The sequence below is a fragment of the Cladophialophora yegresii genome, assembly GCF_000585515.1.
Source record: "Cladophialophora yegresii CBS 114405 chromosome Unknown aczIN-supercont1.1, whole genome shotgun sequence".
NCBI lineage: Eukaryota > Fungi > Ascomycota > Eurotiomycetes > Chaetothyriales > Herpotrichiellaceae > Cladophialophora > Cladophialophora yegresii.
The window spans coordinates 2514070-2540397 of NW_006913045.1; the positions used below are offsets into that span (position 1 = coordinate 2514070).

The following is a 26328-nucleotide window of genomic DNA, read 5'->3' on the forward strand; positions in this document are numbered from 1 at the left end:
GGGGACAAAGGACAAAACCACTCTACTCTTCTTGACATAGTCAAATGATAGAATTTCTTTCGTTTGGTCATCAATCGCTCTTTCTTCGTATAGCATGTCAACATCAATTGCAAGCCCGGACCAACTCGACTCAGTCATCCCTCCACCTGACAAACACATCATCCGTCCTGAACCGCTGTGTACAAGTGCTGTCTTTTAGCTGTATCCCCTTCTTATCCCCACTCAGAAATTCCAACAGTCCAGCATGAGCAATCATGATGCCATTGTCGATACAGAACCGCTCGTCCGTCGCGTAGACATCGCCGCCCCTCGACCGCGCCATCTGGCCCATCATTTCTTGTAGGCGCTCATTACACCCGACGCCACCCACGATAAGGACCTGGGCTGAACCCACATGCGCCATCGCCCGCTCCGTGATTTCGACGAGCATGGCAAACACCGTCTCCTGCAGACTGAAGCACAGGTCCTCGGGCGTGACTTTTTGTCCACTAGCTGCGTCGACGAGCTTGCCGCGCAGACACGCCACGGCCAGCTCGTCAACCCGCGCGAGGATCCCGCTAAATGAACAGTCCATCCCCTTGACGGCGTAGGGCAGGTCCACCAGGATCGGCTCTCTCTCGCCACGCGCCGCCGCCTTGGCCATCTGCTCAATGTTGTACCCCGGCGCGGGATCGTTGGGGATCGCCAGCGTGCGCGCGAACCGGTCGAGCGCGTTGCCCACGGCGATGTCCAGCGTCTCGCCGAAGATGCGGTACCGCTGCGTCGAATACGCGATTACCTGCGTGTTGCCGCCGCTCACGTACAGGACCACGGGGTTGGTCGCGCCCGTGATGCTCCGGCCCATCTCGATGTGGCCTATGCAGTGGTTGACGCCGACGAGAGGTTTCTGCCAAAGTAGAGCCAATGTGCGTGCCGCGAGGGCGACGCTCTGTAAGGGGGCGCCCATCCCGGGGCCGCGCGTGTAGCAGATGCAGTCCAGGTCGGCGGGGGTGAGGTTGGCTTCCTTGAGGGCCTGGTGGACGAGGGCCGTCACGTGGCTGCGGTGGTGCAGGGCCGTGTCTTTGGGGAGGAAGCCCGCTCCGGGGGGGGCGTGGTAGGTGTGGCGGATGTTGGAGAGGATGCGGACTTCGGGTTGTGATTGTGATTGAGGTTGCTTTGATGGGTGGGTGGAGGTTGTAATGTTCGGGATGCCCGAGTGGTAGATGAGCCCGACGCCGAGTTTGTTGGCCGAGCCTTCGAGGCCGAGGGCTATGGGCATGGTGGATGTCGATGGAGGAGAATGATATTGAATGCTTGGTCGTGTTGCGTTTTACACCAAATATTTCTCGCTGGAATTGGCCACTCCTATGTAGAGGCGGAATGGGCCCAGGCAGAATGCGCCTCCCTCGATGTTCCACCTACCAGCAGCGGCCTCACGGTATCAGTGTCCCCTTGCTTTGGACTGGCGACTCTTTATGTCTGGAGTGGTTGGGTGATGGCGTCGTCACAGGGTTTGCAAAAGTGACAGTCTCAAGGAGGATGAGAAATCGAATGCCCCACGACAGTCTTCGGAAGTACCGTTGATTGAGCTAACGTTGATGTGAGCGGAGCGGACAAGTCCCTGACACACAATAATTCTTGTTTCTGAATCGCGGAATCAGCTAATTAATTATGATTGACTGGACCGCTTGAAAGAACAGTCGTTCGAGGCTCTGACGTGCAGGGATGGCGAGCGAAATCGTGAATAAAGTCAATACGGCTGAGCATTTTGTCAGACAGGGACAATGAATGCAAGCCAGTAGTCAAAAAGCAGTCAAGCATGTTGCTGTGAGCCAGCACTTGTAAAATACCTCGAAGCGGAACTGAGTTCTCGTCTGTCCCGTCACTCTGCTTATATCTAGAATTCAACTCGAGAATCTCGAACGCGGGGTGCTTTTTAGTCGTCCAGATTTCGCTGTAGATATATTCCGGATTGATCAGAGCATTGTAGTGTTACAGTACGTCGTGCTTATACAGAATGTCCCCCTGAGAGACCGCAGATCGTGTTTGAATTTTGCTCGTCAGTATATTCGTTGCTTTATGCATCGCCCCGTAACCCATCAGAAAGCTTTCTTCTTTTCTTCGTAGCCTCTGACCCATCCACCAAGGTCGACCAGAGGCAACCGAAGCGGGAAGTCCACTGCAACAAACAACAGCGCAAACAACAAGTACCAGCCAGCCATACAGCTAAGGAAGAAACTCGCGCCACCCAGGTACAGCATCCTACTCGCAGTCGCGTTTCCTTCCGCCACGAACCAAAATGTCGCGGTGAGGAAGACGAAGCCGACAAACAAGCCGGCGAAGATGACGCAAAATACGGCGTTCGTGCGTAGAGCACAGATCAGATACACAAGACACAGCACCGCCATGAAAAGCATGAAGAAGCCGAACGAGGCATTAAAGCCTTTCGTTGCTAGGCCGAGCTGGATATCGTCATCATCGGTGGAAGGCGAATACGCCCCAAAGGCGTTAAAGAAAGGGACTAAAGTGGCGCCATATGACATCCAGAAGCCACCAAAGGAAGCGAAGACCACGAAGGGGAAAGTGTTGGCGGGGCCCGCGAGATATTCGAGGAAGCCACCGAGAAGCATCAACACGCCACCAATGAAGAAGTATGCCCCGCTGTGAAAGATCGAATCGTCAGTCGTGAGGAACAGAAAGGCAGGACGAGGAGAGGAAGCAACCTACATCGACGCAGCTCCATTTCCACCCGCACCTCGCCAGCCCATCAAGTCGCAGCTCAATGGACTCAGCGCGAGGAGAAAACCCACGATACTGAGGGGCGTAGGGTTCGCAAATTGTCTATGATGACTTCCACTGGTTCCAACATGCGGCTTAGCCTGATCCTGGGCCTGCAGGAACATGCGGTCGAACATGTCTGCAGGTATGGTAACCATGGTCGCATCTTCGAATTTCGGTGGTGGAGGAACAGGTGGTGGTGCGTTTGTTGTTGCCAAAGGATCCCTCCTTGTGTTCAGTGGAGCAGGAATGGTGGTGGTTTGGGTCTGATAACCCATCTTCTCGTCCATGTACAAGTCGCTTTCGTAGGAAGTTTGGGCCGGTGGTTTGTAGTAGTTGGACCGGGAGCGTTGGAGGGGACCTGTGATCTCGTAGCCTCGAGTCGCCATCTTGCAGGTGAGGTGGGCGCTGAGTGCAATGACGGTTGTTGATGAGAACTTGACCACGTGGTTTTCAAAAGTGAGCACTCCGCGGCCCTAATGTAGTACCGTCGATGAGAGGTAAGAGGTTAAAGAGCAAAAACAGAAACGAGAGGAGAGAACGGTGAAGGAGGAGTGGGACGTTCAGCCTTTCGCGCCACCATCAATCCTTTTGAACAAACTTGAAAATCCTCAATAGCCTTGGAATAGGAGGGGAGAGGCGCCCATCCATGCGCAGACCGCAGGGCCTGCAAAGGTCCGCAACATATCCAGCTTCAGACTTAGCGAGCAAGCAAATGCCAAAAAGGAGATCTAGCTCTGGACCACGGCTGATCAGAACCGTTCACTGGTGATGAGCGACATATCCCAAACAGTCAAGAGTTCTTGGAAAGCTTGGAAGCTCTTTTGGCTGCCAAAGATGTTCGGCCTGACAGGTACCTACCCCGGATTCGATGTGTCGGAAGCCGCCTTGAAAGGGTGGATGGGGGTAGCCGGCGATGATGGAACACTTCAAGTCTCAGGTGGAAAGGGCATCTTGCTTGGCAGTTCAGGAGGTCAGTTCCGGCTCCGAGTCTTGTTCTTGGCCCGGCTGCATCTCTGATCTAGAACTGTGCGGAACGTCGACGGATGGAAAGCGATAAGTCGGCACTATATGCTGCGGAGGGAGAAATGGGAGGAACCACAGCGCCAGATACCAGTATAGCGGTGGCAGACAAAGGCCCTGACTAGATGAGCATGGGAAGGGATACTACCAAACTTGCTCGCGTTGGCGGGTATCCAACAAGCAGGACAAGTTTGTATCCCTGGCTGACCTTTGATGTCCTCTCGCGGGTATCACATTGGTACTCTTTGCCACTGATGTCTACAAGGTATAGTTAGTATACCGTATGGAGTACTTCGTTCGGTGTGTGCGGACAGATAAGCAATTGGGTGATGATGGAAAGTTGCACACGGTACAGTACGAGGTACGAGAACGCAACAGTCGCTCAAGTCGTGGTGAATGGACCAGCCAATCGGAGATGGGCACAACTTAATCCGGCCTTGGCCCTGCGATCAGCCATTCCCTCATCCCACTATGCATTCTCCCCATCCAGCACGACTACTCCATACTTACCGATTTTTTTTGTCCTGTTAATTCTGGCAGAGTTTTCTTTTCGTCGCTGACTCTGTGATTATGGCAGAGCCAGCACAGCCTGCTGATCTGCCCGAGTTCGCCCAGGCGACCGCTGACTTTGTCAAATGGTTCAAGTCGGCTGACGGGACTCGGCTAAGTTCAAAGGTGCAACTGAAGGATCTCAGAAGTGGCAATGCGGGAAGAGGAGCTGGTATGCCTTCTGCGTCTTGACCGTAAGCCTTTTGCTGATCGTCCTCTTCAGTCGCAACTGAGGACATCGAAGAAGACGAAGAACTCTTCGCTATCCCCAGATCACTTGTGCTTGCAACCACCACCTCCAGCATCCCCTCCACAGTGCTTGAGCCTCTAAACGAGACAGGAGCGTGGCCGCCATTGATAGTCACCGTCATTTACGAATATCTCCGGAACGAGAAATCGCCATGGTACCCTTACTTTAAAGTACTCCCCACCTTCTTCGACAGTCTGATGTTCTGGAACAAAGCAGAACTTGAGGCATTGCAAGCGAGCGCCGTAATCGGCAAGATTGGACGAGATCAAGCCGAAGAAAATTGGAAAGACACCATAATCCCAGTCATGCTCTCACACTCGGACTTGTTTGGTGTGGCTGGCCAAAACGAGTCGGAAAAGACGACAGAGTTGATCAAACTCGCTCATATGGCTGGAAGCTTGATTATGGCCTATGCCTTCGATATCGACAGAGACGACGAGAAGGACGACAGAGATAACGACTCCGACGACGAGTTTGAGGAAGACGACGAAGACGAGCCTTCCAAGGGCATGGTGCCTTTTGCTGACATGCTCAACGCAGATGCTGATCGAAACAATGTGCGTTGTATGTGTCATAGTTGTTGGCTCTCTGAAAGCTGACTTGTGATTTTGTGCAGGCTCGTCTCTTCCAAGAACCTGACTACCTCATTATGAAGTCCACCAAACCGATCAAAGCAGGCGAGCAGATATTCAACGACTATGGTCCCCTGCCTCGATCAGACCTCCTCCGCATGTACGGCTACATTACAGATAACTATGCTCAATATGACGTCGTGGAAATCTCCCATGACCTATTCCTCGAAGTTGCCGGCAAAAAGCACGGCATCAAAGATGCAGCCTGGCTGAAACGTGAAGAGCAACTCGAGGAGCTGGGCCTTATCGATGACGGCTATGCTATCCCGCGCCCTTCAGTGGATGTGAAAAAGCTAGAGGATGCTATACCGGGACAAATACACATGCTCCTGCGAGCATTGTGTACGGAGACCGTCAAAAAGCCCGAGGAGTCTGTCACAATCAAAGAGGCGGCGCTGCTACAAGCCGTGCTGACAAAAAGACTCTCTGAGTACGCGACTTCCCTCGACGCTGACAGGTCCGCCCTGGGAGCACTAGGCACGGCTGAATCGAAGCAGTTGCTGGTCGAATCCGGCTGCAGTGAGCCTCGATACACGATGGCCTTGAAGGTGAGGATCGGAGAAAAGGAGATTCTACACCAGCTTCTTCGCCTCTGCCAAGATCATATTGCAGGCGAAACAGCGGAGATGGCTTCAGCCTCCACTAAACGAGCGTCCGACCACGGCCCCAGTTCGAGACCGAAGAAAACTGCACGGAGAGAAAGAGGCCCGTGATCAATGTCGGGCTTGTCTTTTCCATTGGGAGGCGCTGGCCTCACTAAAATATGTACAAGTCTGGTCACCACCACTCACAGCACAGCTTTGTTGTATCGTCCAACGGCTGGCTCTCAATCGGACCCATCGATCGATGTCATCGTACAGTCCATAAATGTGGCGTCTGCGTCTGTCGCAACACTGACAGAGCCCAAGGGTAGTCGGGCTCTTTGAGAGAGTCTTGTGAATCGTACTCTCGTTGAGACGAAAAAAGTGGATATCCAACAACAAGAACGACACGGTCAAGAAGGAGTAGGGGTCGCCTGGGTATGCCCCGCAGGTGAAGAATGACTGGGACCGGCGATATCGGACTGCGGCTTTCTGGCTGTCAGCAACGCTGTCTTCTCCGATGGTCGACTACTGCCGATGAGGTAGGCTCGCTGTGACATGCGAGCAAAGGTCAGGTCGGGGAAAGTCCGCTCTTCGTCAGAGAAATCGTTCTCGTCAGGCGAATCATATCTCCATCGATCGTCTTCTCTCAATGAACCTCGTCCGGCACGAGGCAGTCTCCGATCGATCAATATTCGTCCACCACGACCTATTCGCCGCCTAAAGGAAGGCATATGACTGACGGTCTCCTCGTCCGCTGGACTGGCATACCGGAAAGGCGTCGAAGGTCGAGATACATCCTTCATGACCACCTCAGTTCCATTCGGCAACTCCTGCGACTCTTCATCCGAGATACTAGCCGGAGGTGTAGGCAGATATTCAGTCGCGGCCATCGCCTCACGGAAATGTTCCCCAGGCGAAGGATAATCGTCCTCGAGCTCAGGGGTAAGGGGCGCCATTGTCTTGTCAACGAACCCTTCATTCCACCGAATATGTTTCTCGATGTTCGTCTGGATCTCTCGTTGAATCTCTCGTTCTCTGACGGCAGCAACATCCTCGAGAGTACGGAGTTCGGGACCAGGCCCAGGTGCCATGGGCATTCTGAGTTGCTGAGCGATGGCGGCCTGGTTGGGCGTCATGCCTTGAGGGATCTTCTGCTTCTGAGAAAAAGGTGAGTGATTTGTCCGTTGACTGAGCAGCATTTGCCGTACCTTTTGATTGATGAGGAGATCCTCATCCCCCTTGACGCCCAACTTTCTCTTAGTGTCGCGAAGCGCCAGTCGCTGTTCGAAAACAAGTCGATCAATCTCGAGAGTTTCTTTACGAAGCTGTTCTCTTCTCTTGACCATCAGCAGCATGCCTCTCGCGGTCTCCAGCTCCATACGGAGCTTGCGCAGCTTTTCGGCACTCTGGGCATCACGATTCCTGGTCTTTCGGATTTGTCGCAATTCACGTCGTCTGAAGCAAACATATGGATCGCTGTCGTCCGTCTCCTGACCAGTCTCGAACTTCAAGCGAGGAGCCAAGGAACGATTACCGGTGGCTGTTCGCCGCGTCCGCCAGTGTTCGTAAATAAATCTGGAAAGGTTGCTCACGAACGAGGGCACGGTATCATCAATCTGGTCCTGGAGTTCTTCTAAAGGTAAGACGGGAGGACTATCGACAGCAGCGAAAGGTTGTTTCGCCTGAGCGGTCTCCTCGAAAAAGTTCATGACCACTTCGAACTGGTCCTCACTGCATGTTTCCTGACCAGCAGGCAACTTGCCATTGATCAATTTCAAAGCAAGCTCATCCTCTTCGTCCATGCAATACGCCACTCCCGCACAGTCTTCGACTGTGGCTGATGAGCGGATGTATGTGGCTGGCTGCTGAAACCCTTTCGGGTAGAGGACGTCGTACTTGACATCGCTCGCAATGGTAGGTGGCGTGGGGATGTATGCATCTTTAATCTTTGCATCTGCTTTGGCAACCTCAGACGCTTTGATGGCCTGTTGAAGATGGTATTCCTGCAAAAATCGTAAGTGTTTGTTTTGCCAAGAGATTCGATGACTAAGTTGAACGAAAGAGGACACGGCGACAAAAAGTCAGGCAGCATGGGGAGGTGAAGAAAGACTCACTGATTCTTCGGCCTTTTCGACGCCGGTTTCTATCGCAGAACGTTGTGTATCGTAATCGGGAAGGGATTCAACCTGATCCTCACGAAAAATCTGGACATTTTGTTTGGCGTTGAGTTTTTTGGGTCTGGTGGCGCGGCCGCGTAGCATTTTTTTAGTGAAACCCCATGGGAGAGGGTGAAGCGAAGTTGAGGTGAAGTGTTGCCGCACACTCTGCCCTCACCCCAAAATCAAGGGGCAGTCGCGGCGACAGATCGAGGTGCAGCTTCGTCAATTTTGCTTGAAAATTATTTTAAAATGAAAGGGGAGTTTGTTGCAGTTAGTTGAGCAACCCTAAAATTAAAAATTGATGAGTTGCCGTTGCGGTGCCCTTGTGAAGGTGGCTTTGTGTGATGAAGCTGCGTGTGGTTGCAAAGTCAGAAGGGACTGCGAGTTGATTTGGGCGGAAGAAGGCAGGATGGGAGGGAATCGGGGGTGAGCCGTGACTTCGCAAGCGGCGGTCATTCACTTGGATTGGCAACCTATGTGACGCGGCCAACGCCCCTGGAGGCTGCCGTCTCTAGGCGTGCCATCAAGAGCCATGGTGCCTACAGAAATTGGCACGGGCGGACGTTTGGCTTGCAGTTGGCGGGCCCAGTGACTTGCCGTACTCGGCGGATCATAGTGATGGTCAAGTGAAGTCAGCATGTGCGGCTGCCATGGGGCTCCTGGGCTGCATCCTCCACGATCCTCCCGTGTCTCGAGCTGAGCCTGATTCCCCATCCGGTCACCGGTCGACCAACCAGGTTCCTCGTTTGAAAGATCGCAGTCCTTGAAACTCCCCTTGTCCCCTTGTGCACTTCTTTCAGCCCTCAAACCACTGCAGTTCTACTGCGTACTTCGACTGTAACCTCCGCACACCACTCCTAGCTCTTTCACCGCACTTTAACACCTCGTTACTTACCCGCGATCTCATCAACGAGTCCTAAACTTCTGCACGAAAGCGACCACATTGTTTGACTTGTTGTTCACTTGCCCCGCCGCCCGCCATTATGGCGACGCCAGCATTTGGCGCGCAATCCTCCACCATCGCCGAACCCAACAATGCGGCCCTCTATGATGCCCGGAGACGGCAGCAAGTCACCGGCTCCCAGATCCTCGATAACATTGTTTCCTTTTCGAATTGTACGTTTGGGCCCTCTAAGGGAGCACGAGGCCATTGGACATCTGGCGCTCGAAGGCCGTGGGTTGAGCACGTGCTGATGGATATGCCCAAACAGTTGATCGCGACGAGGTGGACAGATTACGGAAACGGTTCATGAAGCTGGACAAAGTACGTCTGCTCCCAACGAACCCGTAAAATGGAAAGGTCATTGACATAGAATTGGAAACTTTAGGACAACAGCGGTACGATCGAACGGGAAGAGTTCCTGTCATTACCTCAAGTGTCGTCCAACCCCCTAGCAACGAGGTACGCGCAGCGCAGCGCCACTGTGTCTACATGTGTCCGCTTCTAACGCATGCAGAATGATCGCCATCTTCGACGAGGATGGTGGCGGCGACGTCGACTTCCAAGAATTCGTGCTCGGGCTCTCGGCCTTCTCCTCCAAGGGCAACAAAGAAGAGAAGCTGAAGTTTGCATTCAAGGTCTATGACATTGACCGGGACGGCTATATCTCAAACGGAGAGTTGTTCATTGTGCTCAAGATGATGGTTGGCTCGAACTTGAAGGACCAACAACTGCAGCAGATTGTGGACAAGACGATCATGGAGGCGGACAAGGATGGCGATGGCAAGATCAGCTTCGCCGAGTTCACGCAGATGGTGGAGAGCACGGACGTTAGTATGAGTATGACGCTAGGTAAGTGCTGAAGATGCGGGTTGAGTTGGTGGATCAACAGGCTGACGTGGTGCAGACCAATTCTAGGGATTGGCATTGCGATGTCGGAGGCGCGACTTGCGGCAGACCGCATGTTCGAGACGAACACGATGAATGACATGAGACAAAACAATGCTTGAGGCGGTCATGAAAGGCGTCGCTGTGTAGCGGTGGCCTTCCGCTTTCTCTTGCCTTCCTTACCCTCTTGTTTCTTACTCGATCCCACCAATCTAACTCACAGGAGAAGTTGACAGGGCGTCGAATGCGTCTGGGTCGAAGACTGAGAAAACGCGATAGCGCAACGGGCAAGTACAGCGTCATGGAGGTGGGAGCGAGAGACTGGGGGTTCAAAGCCACAGTACCACAAACTTTTTGGCTCTACTTGGCAGGCGATCCGTTGAGTATATATGTGGCAAGGAGTTTCCTGATGCCGTCCTCTGATGCCGTCCAGAGATGCGCTCTCGTTGATTGCGTCGCAGTAAAGAGAAGTCTTGAGACTTCTTCAGTGCAATTAATGCGGGGGAAGCCGCGCCTCCCTCATGATGTAGGAATCGCGGTCTTGGGCCCTGTAGTCACATTCTCTTGTACCAGCTTGGCCTCCCACTTCTTATTCTCGTCCGCGTGTGATATGCTGGACGGGGCCGCGGGTGGTGCACCAGGCACTGCGTTCCCACTTGCCGCAGCCGGTGCACCGGCCGAGTCCTCCATGAGAATCTGCTCGAGAACGCGACATACCGCGTCGCCGACTTCCTTCGTGGTTGCTTTGCCACCCAGATCGCCGGTCCGGATCTCCAGACCACCGATATCCTTTGCGTCTAGGACCTTTTCAACAGCGGCCTCAATCGCTGCTGCTTCGGCTGTCAGGTTGAATGAGTACCGGAGCATCATTGCTGCGGAGAGAATCTGAGCCACAGGATTGACGATGCCCTTTCCTGCAATATCTGGTGCGGAGCCGTGCACCGGCTCGTAAATGCCGTTACATCGCGTCTTGCCATCGGGAATGCCGCAAAGACTTGCACTGGGCAAAACCCCCAACGTGCCAACCACGCCACCGGCCTGATCAGACAGCATGTCGCCAAAGGTGTTGTCCGTGTGGATCACGCCGTTGAACACCTTGGGGTCCTTGACCATGATCATCGACAGGCTGTCCGCCAACTGATGCTTCAGGTCAATGTGCGGGAACTCCTTCTCGAAGACCTCGCTCGTGACTCTCCTCCAAAGGCGTCCTGACGCGAGAACGTTGGCCTTGTCGCTCGACCACACCGTAGCGGGACCACCATTTCCTTTCCCTTTCCCATCCTTGCCCAGCGTGGTCGCCAACGCGGCAGCCACGCGCGCGCACCGCTCAATCTCATCTCTCCTGTACGCCCACGAGTCGCTGGCAAAGTCCGCTTCCTCGACCTTGGGCCCGAAATATGCACCGCCGGTGTTCTCGCGGAGGACGATAAAGTTGGTCCCCTCGGCGAGAGAGGGTTTCAGCGGTGACAGGTGGACAAGGCTCCTGGAGTAGAATGCACAGGGGCGAATGTTAGCGAATGCGTCGAGGTGTTGGCGGAGGCGGAGGAGACCAGATTCCGGGTTCGGGTAGGTTGTTCCCCTTCGGTAAACACGTTAGCGCGAACCAGACACCGGTTTACTAACTAGGTAGGCAGGAACAACAGTGGTGCAATGCGAAGCGTAGGAAAATGCGGAGTCACCATTTCGGGCCCCCGACGCTGCCAAACAATACCGCATCGCTCTCCTCCTTGGCGATTCTCAATACTTCGTCCGTGATCGGCGTACCGTGCTTGTCGATACTGCAACCCCCAGCAAGTTGATGGTTCAGGTCAAACTTGATCCGGCCCTGGGATGTGATCTCGACGGTGTCGAGGACTCGAAGGGCTTCGTCCATGACTTCGGGGCCGACATGGTCGCCAGAGATGACAAGAATGCGGAATGTTTGGGGCTGGGGTGTTGCTGTCGAAGAAGAAGTGGCAGAAAGGTGCTCAAGGACCGGAGCGGCCATTGTGGTGGTTGCTGAGCTCAGGTGGTTGTGAAGAGATGTTGAGGGAATGGTGAACAGACCTCGAGACAGGTGACCGTGATCTTTTCGACAAGGGGCGAGGCTTCTCTTCTTTATGAGAGGTATGCTTGTGGTTTTAACTGTCTGCTCGTGCTGGATTCGAGACTCGGATCCCTCGTTTAATGTCCTTTTCCTTTGAACACTGGGCCTGAATCTAATGCCGGGCTGGCCCCCACGACGCACGTCACACTACGTCAGTCGAAACGCCAACTGGTATTCCTGCAGCTGAGAATTAAAGGCTCGGCTGTTCTAAGGCGGCTGCAGGGGAAGTGTCCAGGAAGTAATAGGGGGTAAAAAGGAGGATATCGATTTGGAAAAGGCTTACGGAATACTATGTATGGCCTTTTACCCCCAAATGCAGCAGCATGCGGACGGCTGTCTTCGCTTTTGGAAGCACGAAGGCCGATTGTGTTGCGTGGAGAAGGAGGGGTCGGTCTTTCTCCGATCCGATGCCGGAGGTATCACGTGGAGGAGTCTTCAAATGCCGACCGATTACAGGCACTGGAATCTCGTCCTTCTTTTCCCTCATAGGCCCGGCCGTCTCAGCGCCGCACTGCACTGCTCTGCTCCGCTCCGCGCTGAGCGAGTAGACAAAGCGCGTCCTCGACACATACAGTGCGCTTTCTGACGGATTCGAAGAAGTCGGGCCAGACTATTCTCGATAGGGTGTAGAGGAGTGATGGGACATCACTTCGTCGTAAGTGATATCTATCCTTCTGACTGCACGGGGCACAATTTGAAGGGAGAGCGTAAAGGCAATTGCAAAAGCCGTTCTCGGTATTGAAAGCCTTCCGGGGCCTGACGGGATTTCGTCCGGGGTGTTGCTCGAGGATAAGGGTGCGAATCGAAGCTCTGGCAAGATCTCAAAAACGGTGTCGTCGCGAACGACTGTGCAGAATAGCTGACGCCGGTGCTTGACTGATCTCGAGGAGCGGGTTGGGCAGGCCATCCGGAGGTGAGCCGGGATCTAGACGGTCCCGTCGAGACTAGCAGCTCAGATAAGACCAGGAGGACGCCCTACAGCGGACAGCCACCTTTCCATGGCATAGCGCATGAGGAGCGGACTTCAGTGGGTGTGACCAGGAGCTCGCTTTCATATAGTTAAAAATGGAGCGGGATTTGCGAAGAAATCTTCTTCATGACTTCCCGTCTGGCTTTGCAAATGTTCCAGCTACGACGAGAGGGAAGGCAACGGTAGCTTCGACGTACACCTATGAATCCTCAGGTTAGTGTTATATACCAAACACATATGTGCTCTCTTTACCTTGACACTGTCGCCAGTGGCCTTGATTCTGGGATGATGTCAGCGCTCCACTTCTCTTTCAGCAAAGAATAGGCCATGGCAGGGATCGAAAAACCGCGGAGTGACATACTTGCCCCAGCTCACTGCCTCGTCTGGCCTGGCACCGGCATCACTCCCGTCAAATTCTTGTGCCGTGTTGATATAGACTGCACTTTCGGCCCCATTACGCATCAAACAGGCATTGGCAATGTGATGCTTGACTACTCCACCGCCCAGAATGATCATTCCGGCTCGTTTAGCGCGCACAGCGATGGTATTGATCTTTCGAATATCCTGGGCAATGTCGATGCCAAGCTGCAACGGGGAAGCCTTGAACGAATGGAAGTAGATCATGTCGCCCAGACTGCCGTCTGTCAGAGCCGGACAGAACACCGGAATATCATTCTTGTATGCCCAGTAGTACACGGATGACTCGTCGTTGATCTCCTTGCCCAGTCGATGGATGATCTTGCTGGGCGTCCACATGAACCGTTCGCCGGACTTTGCAAACCCCTCTTCTTGTTCTGCCAGCATCTTGTCCAGAATCGGGATTACCCAATCCTCGAATGAGCAGTAATTGTTGTTAGGCACCACCAAATTGCCGATACGGTTGAGGCCCTTCGCACGCAATGCAGCCCCGGATGCAGAAAACGAGCCCACATATGTGGGTGCAAGACACTTGATGAAGTCTTCTTCAACACCGCCTGCGGTAGTCACAATGGCAGACACGTGGCGGTGCTGGACTAGATAGCGGAATGTTTCGCGCAGGCCCGACGATATCATGTTGGATGTGTATCCGAGGAAGATTGTTGTTCTGTCACCGGTCTCGGGGTCTCTCCATGATCTCTGAAAGCAGTCAGGACTGCTCCGTGTAGGCGCATGTAGGAGTCACCGACCATGTCATTGATGATACGAATGGCGTCGCCGATTGAGCTGGACTGAAAGCCTTGGCCGGTAAGCTGGTCAACAAAATTCGAGATCATCGCTCGCTGCTCATCGGGCAGAGCCGCCCAGTCGATACCCTTAACTTGTAACACACCATCCGGTACGGGCTCGGAAGAGAGGAGGACCGCATCAGTGGCTTTGGTAGGCGGCGCGGAACCCATTTCGGCTTTGTAGATATAGCAGCGTTGACGGGAATTGTGTACAGTACATGACCAAGGGTTAAAATTCTGCAGAGCCGTTGGACTGGGGCTGGTACGTACACTCGTACTGGGAAGTCTGTAATTATGCAGGTGATTATTCGCTAATGTCCTTTGGCAGTGGCCTATCAGGTGGCCAGGTGCACCTTTGAATAGACGACTCCGGCAGCGTGGGCGACCACGGTGCCTAACGCAGCACCCAGCAGAGCCGGCTTGGTGCTCGCTAGGCAGTGGTCCTGTGGCGGTGGGACTGTCCGCGCTACCTCCCTAAGTAGGGTTCCCTAGCTGACGCAATGGCAACCCTCTGCCACCACTGCCACGGTGCCATCTGCCACTCAATGCACGGGGCCGGATCTGCGTCTGCGGCTAAGATTGAAGCTGCAGGAGCGACAAGCGCCTGGGCTGTTCTCTTGTGTCTGACCCATCCACGTCTCTTTTCTTCCTCCTTGCTCCTCTTCTCATCGACCTCGTTTACCGCGCACTTGACTACGCGTTCGCGCGTTGGAGATTGCGCACTACCGACCATCACACCCAATCCATTCCTCCCAGCAATAATCTCAAGCAGTGCTCAATTGAGACCCAGGCGCAAAGCGGCAACAACCCGGCCAATTTTCAGCTCCCCGTGTACAGCCTGGGTCTTGTGCTCGGTGCGGATACCCTGACTTGACTGGAGCCCACTAATTCTACGCCACGTGATGTCCTTCATCACCTGACTCCCATGTCTTCCAGGTACCCGCCGCCGGCAAGAGAACGCTCACCACCACGATACGATCGACGTCCATCCTCAACGAATTTCGCTGCCTCGTCTCAGAGAGATCCTCCCAGAGGCCCCAAGGCCGATTTTCGAGGTGGCGGTAATTTCCCCTTCAGCTCCGCTCCACGTGGTCGTGGCGGTGCGTTTGCCCCTCGTCCCAACGATGGCCGGGATCGAGACTGGGACCGTGAACGAGATACTCGGCCCGCGCCACAGTCGTACCGCGGACGGGACGATGACCGCGCTGAATGGCCTCGGCGCGACCGCGATTTTCCTCCTGCCGATCGACCAGTAGCACCCGCCCGAGACAATCGATCTTACGTTGGCAGAGAACGCTCAGCTTCCCCTATTCGTTCAAGGCGGGATTCACGGGAATCTCTTCCTTCCACTTTCCCTCGTGTTCCCGACACTGCAGCGTCCTATTATGCCCCGACTGGCCGGGGAGGGCTTAGTCGAGGCAGGGGAAGAGGCGATTGGGACCGAGGCCGAGGGAGAAGTTCCTATGCAGGAGAGCGCGAGCGGGATCTCTTCCACCCTCGAAGTCGTTCACGGGAGAGCTGGCGCGATCGTGACTTTGATCGAGGGCGTCCTTTACCAGGTGATGCGGATCGCTCTGCTACGTATGACCGCCGTGATTATGACCGTAGTAGAGAGCGCGAAGTTAGGGGTCGGGATCCACGAGAGCACGACCTCTGGCAGAGGGAGCCATCTCCTGCCAGAGCCGCGCCCCTGAACGCGGGCAGTTCTGCCGTCGCTTCTTCGGCTGGCGCCACTGATCGACCTGGAAAGCTCGATCTTGACGCTGGCAGACGGTCATCAGTGGTTCCCACCCAGACCGTAGCCGGACGAGACGGTCGACGTGATGTTGAAGCGTCTGACTATTTTGGGCCTTCAAGATTGGACACTTCTCGCCGTGATCCACCTCAGTCTTTGCAACAGCCTCCTGCCGCTGTTGGTCTTGACTATGGGCCGCCGCCTTCTTTGCCACCAGTCACGACGCCTGCCGCTGAAAGACCTGCGATTACCAAGCAACAGCCTCCCAAGCCGGAGCCGGCCACGCCGTCGTCAACCACTTTCATGCCGCCTAGTGGGCCCAAGGCTGGAAGAGCGATTAATGCGACAAATCTCGGTCAAGCTGGGAAGCAGTCTCTGCACCAGGAGAGCTGGGGTCGCTCCGAACCGCCGTCACGACCGGCACGCGTGGGTCTTGCACCGACTACGAGTCTTCAATCATCGGATATCAATCCAAAGAAAGAAGAGCCCTTTTCCGAACCAAAACCATCTGCTCCCCCGGCCAATGAACGTTCTTTGCCCCCGAATATCCCTTCAGGCCCCCGTCTCGGCAGTGCACCGCCGTATAAACAGAGGTTGTCTTCGATTGAACCAATAGGATCAGCTCCACCTCCTTCCGCGTCACGGGAAACTAGTTCGAAGCCATTTGGAGGAGACAGCCGCGCACCAGTCATTCCCACCGGACCTCGTCTTGACCGGGAAGCGGGCAGACCCCCGTTGAACACAGCCCCGAAGGCCTGGATCTCCCCTAACGACCGACCAGGCTTCATACCCACCGGTCCTAGACAGCAAAATGCATTTCCATCCCAGTCACAGAAACCTCGCACACTGCATGCTTTTGGTAGTCCTGTCTTCAGCGCACCCTCCGGGCCTAAGGCGCTGATAGCGACCAGTCCCAGACTCCAGGAAGCGAAAATGACACTCTTACCGCCTAGGAAGCCCGTGGAGGACATCCAGGCTTCCAGGGACGTTGATATGTCAGCGTCTGCATCGAGTGCTGACGAAGATGAGGTTGAGGATGATTCGTTTGACGAAGAATACTTTGCGGAATCCGAGGCAACACATAAGCGGGAGATGAAACTGCTCGAGGCTCGGAAACCGCCACCCTTGCTAGAAGATCCGACCTTGGTGGCGTTGTTGATCAAGCTGCAGTTCCTTGAGATGATCTTGCAGGAGACAGCACCCAGACCTGTCAAGCTTGAAACCGAGGCCGGGAAAGAGGGTATAGCTACCACCATCGCGGTCCCAAGGGAATTGCCGTCGCCAGATGAGCTGGTCAGAGCCACAACACCGGAGCCGGAACAACAGCTGGCAGACGTTTGGAGACGGCCTCTTAAGGAGACGCCGGTAAACCCGATACCAACTCCTCCGATCGAGAGTTTACCGTATCTCAAATCAGGGCCTCCTGAGAGGGTTGTGTTTGAGGAATCCGACAACGAAGTCGAACATGAAGCCGTTGCAATCCTCCTGCAGCAGGAGTTTGAGCGGGAAGCATGGGACTTGCGGGCTGATCTTGAAGAAAAGCACGCAGAATTCAAGCTCAAGTATTCCTTGTGGAAGCAAGAAATCAACCAAATAGAACAAGAAAAACGCGAGCAGCAAGCCAGTCCTGCACCTGCCTCTCCTGCACCATCGGCCGCGCCATCTGTTACACCGTCACTGACACACGAGCGTACCAGGGGCGCGCGGAACACGACTGAGGCTGACCTGGAAGTCGCGCTTGCATTGTCCAAGCAGTCGGCGAGGGAAGAGGAGGAGCGGAGAGAAAGAGAGGCTGCTGCCACGTCGTCGCCGAACTACGATACAGAGGCGGTAATACCTCCAATGCTGACCGCGACAGAGATTGAAATGTCCCATTTCGAGGACACTAACAACCTCATTCCATACGGATTGGTGAAGCATAAGTATGCTTACTGGCCGCCAGTGGATGATTTTACGGCGGAGGAACAAGAATTGTTCATCACAGCTTACTGTCAGAATCCCAAGAAGTGGAGTAAGATTGCTGAGTCCATCCCAGGAAGAACGTATCAGGACTGCATCACCCACTATTACTTGACAAAGGATCAAACTCGATACAAGGAAATTTTCAAACGATCACAGCCCAAGCGGCGTGGCCGAGGAAAAGCTGCAACGAAACCTCGATCGACCGCCTTGTTGTCAGAGCTGCAGCGTGGCGATGACACCGAGGGCACACCTCTTGCGGTCACGGACAGTGGTCGGCCCAGGCGAGCAGCAGCACCAACGTTCGGAGATGCTCCCAATGAACCCGACCCCTCGACTCCTGTACTCCAATCCAAGAAGCTTACAGCGGCCTTGTCTAACGCGGATGCTACTGCAACCAAGACAAGTAGGGGCCGGAAAACTGGCACCGGCGCCAAGACTCGCAAGACGAAAGCGCAAATACAGGCTGAACAACAGCAGGCCACCGTTTTGGGAACGGCTGAGGCTTCACCCGGCAAAGTTGCAACAGCTACCAAGGCCGAACGAGGACGAACAGCGCTTCGTCCGGGCGATACAGTGCCCATGAGAGCTGATAGACCTCCAGTCCCCCAGCCACAGCGTATCGTTGACGCCACTCTACCACAGTATCCCCTACCAGAAATGCCTTTGATGCCCGCGGTAGCCCAAGCCGCAACCACATCAGCAGTGACCAGCTATTGGTCTGTCCCCGAGCAGCACAAATTCCCAGAGCTTCTGGCGTACTTCGGCCGCGATTTTGCGGCAATTGCAGACTTTATGAAGACGAAGAGCGTGACTATGGTGAGTGTCCCCAATGCGACTGATTTTCTTGGCCTAACATTGCATAGATTAAGAATTACTACTCACGGCAAATCAATGACGGGAAAGACGAGTTCGAGAAAATCGCTCAGGTAGGGGACCAGAGACGTATGGCTGGGGAAGTCATACCGCAGCCACCGAGTCCAATCGCTCCTGCCAAGCGCCGTTACGATACAACGCCGTCGCTCGCGCCAGCGTCTCGGCCTCCCATACAGCCAGATCTGATGAATGTCGACGGCGATGCAGTGCTTCCGATAATGAAACCGAGCATCATAGACGACTTTCCACAAAGCATTCTCGAGAGGAACTCCACGGGTGACATTATACCAAAACCTCGGCCAGTTATCCGAGAAACACTCCGCGAGGCGCCTCTACCCGGTTCCCTGTCCACGAAGACAGAAGAGCTTTCCAGGTCATCAAACGACCGGATCCCTGTATTTGGGCCGAAGCCGCATGGTCCTAAAGCTGGCTTTTTCCAGGACGATATTGGTTTACAGAACGCACGTCAAAACTTCCGACCACAGCTACAGGAAAGCTCGCCTCAGATTCTCCCGCAGAGACCGCCGGAACTACCTCGCAATGATATGAGTCAACAACCGACGATGCCTCCTCTAGCTCAGAGCCTGCTGGGTCCCCGCGAGCCTCTGATACAGAACGCGCAACGAACTCAGGCACCGACAGCACCTCTTATTCAAGCACTTCACTCGCAAGCTGACAAGTATTCCCAACCTGCTGTGTTTCACCCTAGTCATAGTCGAGATAACAGCTTGGCAAAACCGAACCATTCTGCCCTAGAGGCAGCTCAGGAGCTGTCGTCGCTACGTCGTCTCGAAGGTCAACGCCCAACATTTGGAAGCGCTATGACGGGTTCTCCGGCGCCATCAACGACACCAATGCCAGCTTCTCAACACCCGCGGAAGGAAATTCCCCAGCCGAGCGTTGCACACCCTCCACAAGACCCTCCGAAGCCTCCTATCAAGCGGTCCAATGTATTCGGTCTTCTCAACGACGATCCGCCGGCTCCACCACCGAAGCGGCCATCACTGGAAACGCCACAACGGACTTCGATCCGCTCGCCGCAAATCGCACCCCTTTCTTCAGCTCAGAATTCATTACAGCAGCCAAGAAGTCAGCTCCATTCCGATGATCCATTGCTCAATAGGGCTATACGAGGGCCGTATGGCCACGGCAGTGTCCTGTCAGCGAGCGTGGTGCAGCAGACATCCGCGGAGTTTCCGAGTGCATTTTCCACTCCTCCCGTGACCACCCCAAGCAATGAGACGTGGATGGACCGTTTCGACCCGCGAACGCACGGAGCGCCTGCGGAACAGCGGAATCACCGGCACTCTCCCGCACCCTCTCCATATTCTGTTGTGCCTCCGGGCTCGCAACCTCCTTCTCTCCACGGTATGCGGGTCGACACACCTCGAAGCTTGGACCGACTTGGACTGGATCATCGCCGGGCTCTACTGGGCCAAGTGAACCAGATGCCTCATGTGCCTTCTCCGCCACCTCAGCAGCCTACGCAGCCTGTACCACCTCTGCGCTCAGCGTCAAGCTCGTCTCAACATGCCCGGGTTGCGTCACTTGGGTATCCAAGCTCGCAGACAAGCCAGTCCTCGTCGCTGGGCAATCCGCCTGCCCCACAGGGTCATCCACAATCGGCGGGCTCAACTCCAGTATCAGGCCTTCACCATCGTCCTCAACCCTCGCTTGACTATCCACCGCGACTGACCATTCAACAACACATGGCTCAGCAAACTCAACAGAAGCAACAAGAACAGCAGCGAGAGCATGAGCGACACATCCAGCGACAGCGAGAAATGGACGTAGTGGTGCAGCGGGAACGGGAGCGGGAACGAGAACATCAACAGCAGATGAGACGCGACATTTATGGCATCGATCAACTTGGGACGCAAATCTCTCGGCAAAACCAGTTGGGTGCTACGGCAAACCAGAGCCACATGGCTTTTACTCAACGTGAGATCCCTCGAACATTCACGCCGCCCCATCCCCATAGTCATGGCCATACTCACTCTCACTCCCACTCGCAATATGCCGGTCATGGCCCAGTTGGCCCAGGAGGGACGCATGGTCTCCAACACCCGCTCCAGCATGGCCTTCCGCACCAACAGCAACCAGGGGGTCCTTCTCTCCATCCGAGTTTGCATCACCCTCATCACGCTCAACTCCATCCAGGTGGACATCCAGGACATTTTCGCAACCAGAGTCAAGGAGACGCGAGACGCGACGGACGGGGATAGGGAAAGGTCTGTGTGGATCAGCGGTGTCAGCAAAGAGGTAGGCGGTATCGCGGATGTCAACGGCTTCTGGTGCGCACTGCAGGACGATTGGATGTATGAGTACTTGGGTCCGGTGTGCATGCTTTAACGGAGCAAAATGTATCAATGAAACGGAGGAGTGCGCCGCTGTCAGCCCCATGTAGGCTTGTGGTGGCGTATGTAGAAAGACAAGGCTGCCTGAAAATAATTCTGCTGCCTGAGTAATAGTCGCTCGATAAGCGTGAGGGAGACCAAATGCACCGCCACAGGGTGTGGCACAGGCCTGCATACGTCACTCTTAGGTAGCCAACGTCCATCCTCAGAAGCTGCCATGGTGCCTCCCCCACCGCCGCGTCCGCAACTCCAACACTCGAGTCTGAAGGGTCGTTGGACACAATTGAAAGCTGACGCGGTCTGCCGTTCTTTGAGCTACCACAGAACCGCCTCGCGACCTTGAACAGGCATTCTAATCTGTCTGTTCCCGTACCGTATCGCACGACATTGCGTCTTTTGCGGCGCTTGTTTCTCACTCTTACTCTCCCTTTCGCTCAACCTGTGCAGCCTGTCTCTGTCATGTGAAACAACGACTGCGCCCATTAGCACCCCAAACCATGACTCGTAAAACATCTCTACCATATCCCGCGAGCCCTCCACCGCAGCATCCATTCTCTTCAGGGTTCAACCCGGCGACCGGCTCAGCGGACAGTCTCAGCTTTCAAGAGGCAGAGAATCCATGGTCGGATACCCCTCAGAAGGACCTCAGGTCTGACCGACCTCTGCCCGATATTCTTAGAGCAGGCCCCTCCCGTCCGCTTCAGCATGCCGATGCCGCTTCCGGCGGTCAATCGTTAGCCCAAATCCCCCAGGCTCTCCGAGTCGGCCACTCGCAGGAGCATACACCGAGATCTTCCCTCGACAGCGACCGATCCAAGGGTTTCTGGGAGGACTCGGATGACGATCAAGAGCAGGGCCGCAGGAGTCCTAAAAAGGGGAATATTGCTCTTCCAGACACTGATCCGAGCGAAGAGCCATGGGTTAAAGTCGAGTCGTTCGAGGATAGGTCGTCTGGCATCAAGAGGAAACCCGTGGGTTCAGGCGTATCACCCGCGCAGTCAAGGCCCGAGCCTCCGCAACCCTCGGGGTTCGCATCTAACAACCCCTTCAGACGACCTTCCGGGCAGCTACAGGGACCCGATTGGGGTCAGGACATGTTGCCGCAATCTAAAGGCAAAGAGCCAGATCGAGGGAATAATATCCCGCCAGCCAAAGAGTTTGAAGGCCTTAGCATTGAAAGACATACCGTGCCGGAGCTGGCATCTTACGGTGCACATTCGATGCCTCAGTCTTCGGCAGACCTGTCAGGCAGGCAACCATACGCAGTGCATCCTCCTATGCCGCAAGCTCCTCCCCCTCCAGCGCCGCCGGAACCCCCATCGCCCTTCAGCCAGCAACCCCCTCTGATTCCGGTCTCTCCTAATCATGGCTCGAACGACAATCCGTGGGCATCCAACCTTAATCTGGGAGCTCCCACTCCTTCTCCGATTCCGTTTGCGCCTTCACAAAAGCAAGTGTCCAACTACACGGACGAGCTGCTCGACCGTGGACAGGAGAGTGGAGTCGTCTCCCTCGGCCAAGAGTTGGAGACTCTCCCGGATGCGGCACAGCAGACAGGGACAGTGGCAGTTGATGAGCCGTCGTTACTAGAAGACGACGCAGATAGACCTCCACTACCTACCAGACCGGCACAACGTGCTGAAACGGAGTACTTCGATCCGCCCGAAGGACCCCCGCCGCCAAAACCTCCCCGACCAATCCTTCGCACTACTATACCATCGGATGAAGAAGTTGCAAGGATGATAGAACAACGAAATGAAACATACCAGATCAAGCATTTCAACTGGTTCGACCACAGCTCGAGGAAGCTGAGACGATCATCCATGTTGACGCAGAACAAGAACGGTCCCTGTCCGTTGCTGGCGCTAGTGAATGCTCTGATTTTGGGAGCAAAGGATGAATCACAGGCTGCCCTGGACGAGGCGCTGCGCACACGAGAGCAAGTCTCTCTTGGCCTCATCATTGAGACACTGATGGACGAGTTGCTATCGAGGGGCTTGGATGCTGTAGGAGAGGTAATGCCAGATGTGGACGAACTGAATCACTTTTTGATGCGCCTACGAACTGGGATGAATGCAAACCCTAGATTTGTTCCCCCTCCGACACCACCGCCCAATCTCATGGATGCAGACGAGTCGATGCTGGACGTCCCTCGCCACAGACGCGCGGCACAGAGGCTGGGAACGTTCGAGGCAACACCTGACATGAAGCTGTACGGTGCTTTCCAAGTGCCCCTAGTCCACGGCTGGCTCCCAGCGCCTGGCTCGGACGCTGCCAGAGCCTTTGCACGTTCGGCCCAGACATACGAAGATGCACAAGCGTTACAATTCGGAGAAGAAGAATTAGAATACAAGCTGACACATCAGGGTCTTTCAGTTGCGGAGGAGAATATGTGGCAGGACATCAACTCAATCAAGAACTTCCTCAACGCGTATCCCACCCAACTGACTCCGACAGGATTGAAAGCCGTCCAAGATTCTATTCCGTCTGGGTCGTTTGCCATCATGTTCCGTAATGACCACTTCAGCACGATATACAAGCATCCCGAGAGTGGTCAACTGTTTACCCTGATCACAGATGCCGGGTATGCCGACCGAGACGAGATCATCTGGGAGAGCCTGGTCGACATCACCGGCAAGCACAACGAATTCTTCTCTGGCGACTTCATGCCTGTGAGCCATAATGAAACAGTCAATGACTCCTCTGCTCACCCGACTGCTCGGCGGGAATCGCAACTCTTGGCCGGCAACGATGCTCCCTTGGCAACACCACTGTCGCCCCAAGAACAGCAAGAACAACACGACGCTGATTTTGCAATGGCCCTCCAGCTCCAGGAAGAAGAGGAACAGCGGCAACGAGCGGACCGCAATCGGAGACGGGCTAGTGGAAATGCTGCCACCAACACTCCTCAACAGAGAAGGCCACAAGCCGGAAATATCCCTATACCTCTACGGTCAACTCAGCAGCAGCCGCCGCCGCCGCAACAACCCCCCGAAGTGCGACCACCCATCCCTCCTCGCAACTCCCACGCCCAAGAACGCCCGGGCGTGAACCGACCCGCCGATGCCCTTGCGGAAGATGCACCTCCGGCGTACGAAGAAGCCGCCAAAGGACGACCGTATGTTCCTCCCCTGGGTAGTCCGTTACATCCCTCAGCCGAGCCTTCACCAATGAACTCAAACACACAGTTGACGGGCACGATTAGCAACGCGTCGACACAATCTGCGTCGGTGCCAGGTGCTTATGAGCCACCGGCACATCCGCCAGGCCCAAATGCGGGGCGGAGGGATCCGAGACGACGGACGAGCGCGTACAATGAGACGCAGGCGTTCTATCAGAGCCCGGGCAGATTGCACCCGCAGAGCGCAATGGCGGGGCCCAGTGGACGGCAAGGCGGCAGGCGAGAGGATCGAGATTGTATTGTCATGTAGAACGGCGCGGATGGCCAGACGGCGGAGAAATATTTGTGGTAGCCAGGGCGCCGAGCCGTCCGACGACACACGTGGACGAACGTCGACAAACAAATTGTGGGTGGGAGCCTACTACAATATTAGAATAACCGATCATCATCCAATATCCGCAGGCATGAAGAATGTTGCCTAGGATGTAATGAGGTACGGGGTAATGAGAAAGTTCACGAATGTAGAGGAAGGTCCTCACACAAGCTCCCCCCTTCACTTTCCATTACTAACTTTCGATTAGAGTTCGATATTAATTGGTACTGGATCGCTCTTCCCTTGAGTCGGCGGTTTCAAGTGAGCAGCCATGACTCACACTGATTAATGTCCTCTTCCTTCGAACCTTTTCTTTCTCTGCACCTTGTTTCCGAGTCTGCTCACATCTCTGTATAAAACTTTTCCTCGCCGGAGACTTATTCGAACTTCAGGATGTCTAGGGAAAGCACTGCTACCACTCTCGAAGAGGCTATGTTACGCTCCACGATGGTAGACGAGCTCATGGGTCGGGACCGGGCAAAGGAAATTCTCAAGCAGACGCTCTCGTTTGGAACGATGAACTTGGAAACGTCAAGCTCTGCAGGGCCCAAGAACGAAGCCCGATTTCTACCTTGCTACGGACGTCAACTGCGCGACATCGGACGCGGTAGCTGCGGTAGCGTCTTCGAAGTCCCTGGGACCACCTTCGCCATCAAGAAGGGTGCAAATACTAAAGCCATCTGGAATGACTTCAATTTGACCAATCACGCCTACAATTCCTACCTCACCTGGGCCGGCCTTCTCACCCACAGCTTCCCTGGGCGGCGAGTACCTCGGGTACCAGGGGCACAATTCTTCAACGGGCCTGCCTCTACAGACTTCTGGGACGTGGCCTTGAAACAATTCCCCAAGGGCGATCGAACCAGAGCCGCCGCCTTTCACATCGATCGAATCTTGCCAGTACCCCAACGAACACGAATGGCTTTGGTTCGCGAATTCTACCAAGACAGCAGGCGGACTCAGCATAGCGTGCTTAGCAACCAAGCCAACAAAGACTGCTTGATCCGCGTCTACCTGGGCAGTAACAACCCTTCGACCCAAGCCTATGACGTTACAACCACACTCCGGAACTTCCCTCTCTACCTCGATCAGGCCAAGCTGATCGGCCTCGACATCACCGCGTACGCTGAGGAGATGGCAATCGGGTTTGCAATTTTACACTGGCAAGCGCAGATTGATGCTGCAGATACAGAGTTCGTCATCGGCAGTTCAACGAGCACTACCTTCCGCACCACATACCCGGACCACGACGCCCGGCCGCCCCCTACTTCGACCGTGGACGATTTCACACACAGAGAAACCCAGATGTGGATGCTGGATTACGACAAATGCACAAAGGTTGACCTCGACGCCAAAGATGCCGCATCAGCGGTAGTCAACAAGTACCTCGTTGCTGTTACGGGCAACGATCCCTACTTCCCGCACCCACGCCTAGACATTGATCTGTGGCAGAGGTTCCGCACGGCATACCTCAAAGCAAGCAAGATGATCATCAGCATTATGAGCCCGAGACTGGGTGTGGACAAATTCCCGGCAATGTTGATCGACAAGTGGGAGGAATGGGGAAAGTCGGATATGGAAGCGAGCGAGTTCGATCCGTTTGCGAGGGATGGCGGCGGCGGTGATGAGGATGACGGGTGGGGAAGCGATGGCTCTGAAGGGGAAATCACGGACAGTGATGAGGAGGAGGAGGAGGGGGGGACAGGAGGAGGAGAACTAGGAAGGGGAAGAAGAAGCAAAAGCAGAAGCAGTGAAGGAAGAAGATGGGTCAGAGGTAGCCACCCGAGATAATCACAACGACATTGAAAATAGGTGACAAGCCTCATACAGCCCGAAGACAGCACAATATCACATTCCGAAGCTG

The 26328-nt window shown here is 54.9% G+C and overlaps 10 protein-coding genes across 10 annotated transcripts; 5 read left to right on the forward strand and 5 right to left on the reverse strand.

The window, feature by feature from the left end:
• Positions 1 to 130: 130 nt before the first annotated feature.
• On the reverse strand, positions 131 to 1258 carry A1O7_00889 (glycoprotein endopeptidase KAE1; the record flags this gene model as incomplete). The annotated part of the gene is made up of 1 exon (XM_007754930.1): positions 131 to 1258. The coding sequence occupies one exon, from the start codon at positions 1256 to 1258 to the stop codon at positions 131 to 133; it is 1128 nt and encodes a 375-aa protein (XP_007753120.1).
• Positions 1259 to 2078: 820 nt separating this feature from the next.
• Positions 2079 to 3146, reverse strand: A1O7_00890 (uncharacterized protein; the record flags this gene model as incomplete). Its single annotated transcript, XM_007754931.1, has 2 exons — positions 2079 to 2640; positions 2707 to 3146. 2 exons carry the CDS (start codon positions 3144 to 3146, stop codon positions 2079 to 2081), a joined length of 1002 nt encoding a protein of 333 aa, XP_007753121.1.
• A 1204-nt stretch (positions 3147 to 4350) lies between these two features.
• A1O7_00891 (uncharacterized protein) lies at positions 4351 to 5924 on the forward strand (the record flags this gene model as incomplete). The annotated part of the gene is made up of 3 exons (XM_007754932.1): positions 4351 to 4501; positions 4553 to 5136; positions 5196 to 5924. The coding sequence occupies 3 exons, from the start codon at positions 4351 to 4353 to the stop codon at positions 5922 to 5924; spliced, it is 1464 nt and encodes a 487-aa protein (XP_007753122.1).
• Positions 5925 to 6205: 281 nt separating this feature from the next.
• Positions 6206 to 8056, reverse strand: A1O7_00892 (uncharacterized protein; the record flags this gene model as incomplete). Its single annotated transcript, XM_007754933.1, has 3 exons — positions 6206 to 6952; positions 7004 to 7798; positions 7910 to 8056. The coding sequence occupies 3 exons, from the start codon at positions 8054 to 8056 to the stop codon at positions 6206 to 6208; spliced, it is 1689 nt and encodes a 562-aa protein (XP_007753123.1).
• An 881-nt stretch (positions 8057 to 8937) lies between these two features.
• A1O7_00893 (calcineurin subunit B) lies at positions 8938 to 9757 on the forward strand (the record flags this gene model as incomplete). Its single annotated transcript, XM_007754934.1, has 4 exons — positions 8938 to 9070; positions 9166 to 9218; positions 9283 to 9356; positions 9412 to 9757. The coding sequence occupies 4 exons, from the start codon at positions 8938 to 8940 to the stop codon at positions 9755 to 9757; spliced, it is 606 nt and encodes a 201-aa protein (XP_007753124.1).
• Positions 9758 to 10301: 544 nt separating this feature from the next.
• A1O7_00894 (3-isopropylmalate dehydrogenase) lies at positions 10302 to 11769 on the reverse strand (the record flags this gene model as incomplete). Its single annotated transcript, XM_007754935.1, has 2 exons — positions 10302 to 11361; positions 11462 to 11769. The coding sequence occupies 2 exons, from the start codon at positions 11767 to 11769 to the stop codon at positions 10302 to 10304; spliced, it is 1368 nt and encodes a 455-aa protein (XP_007753125.1).
• Positions 11770 to 13129: 1360 nt separating this feature from the next.
• A1O7_00895 (deoxyhypusine synthase) lies at positions 13130 to 14214 on the reverse strand (the record flags this gene model as incomplete). Its single annotated transcript, XM_007754936.1, has 2 exons — positions 13130 to 13954; positions 14005 to 14214. The coding sequence occupies 2 exons, from the start codon at positions 14212 to 14214 to the stop codon at positions 13130 to 13132; spliced, it is 1035 nt and encodes a 344-aa protein (XP_007753126.1).
• Positions 14215 to 14968: 754 nt separating this feature from the next.
• On the forward strand, positions 14969 to 20838 carry A1O7_00896 (uncharacterized protein; the record flags this gene model as incomplete). The annotated part of the gene is made up of 2 exons (XM_007754937.1): positions 14969 to 18556; positions 18604 to 20838. 2 exons carry the CDS (start codon positions 14969 to 14971, stop codon positions 20836 to 20838), a joined length of 5823 nt encoding a protein of 1940 aa, XP_007753127.1.
• A 629-nt stretch (positions 20839 to 21467) lies between these two features.
• On the forward strand, positions 21468 to 24401 carry A1O7_00897 (uncharacterized protein; the record flags this gene model as incomplete). The annotated part of the gene is made up of 1 exon (XM_007754938.1): positions 21468 to 24401. One exon carries the CDS (start codon positions 21468 to 21470, stop codon positions 24399 to 24401), a length of 2934 nt encoding a protein of 977 aa, XP_007753128.1.
• A 510-nt stretch (positions 24402 to 24911) lies between these two features.
• Positions 24912 to 26255, forward strand: A1O7_00898 (uncharacterized protein; the record flags this gene model as incomplete). Its single annotated transcript, XM_007754939.1, has 1 exon — positions 24912 to 26255. The coding sequence occupies one exon, from the start codon at positions 24912 to 24914 to the stop codon at positions 26253 to 26255; it is 1344 nt and encodes a 447-aa protein (XP_007753129.1).
• Positions 26256 to 26328: the final 73 nt, after the last annotated feature.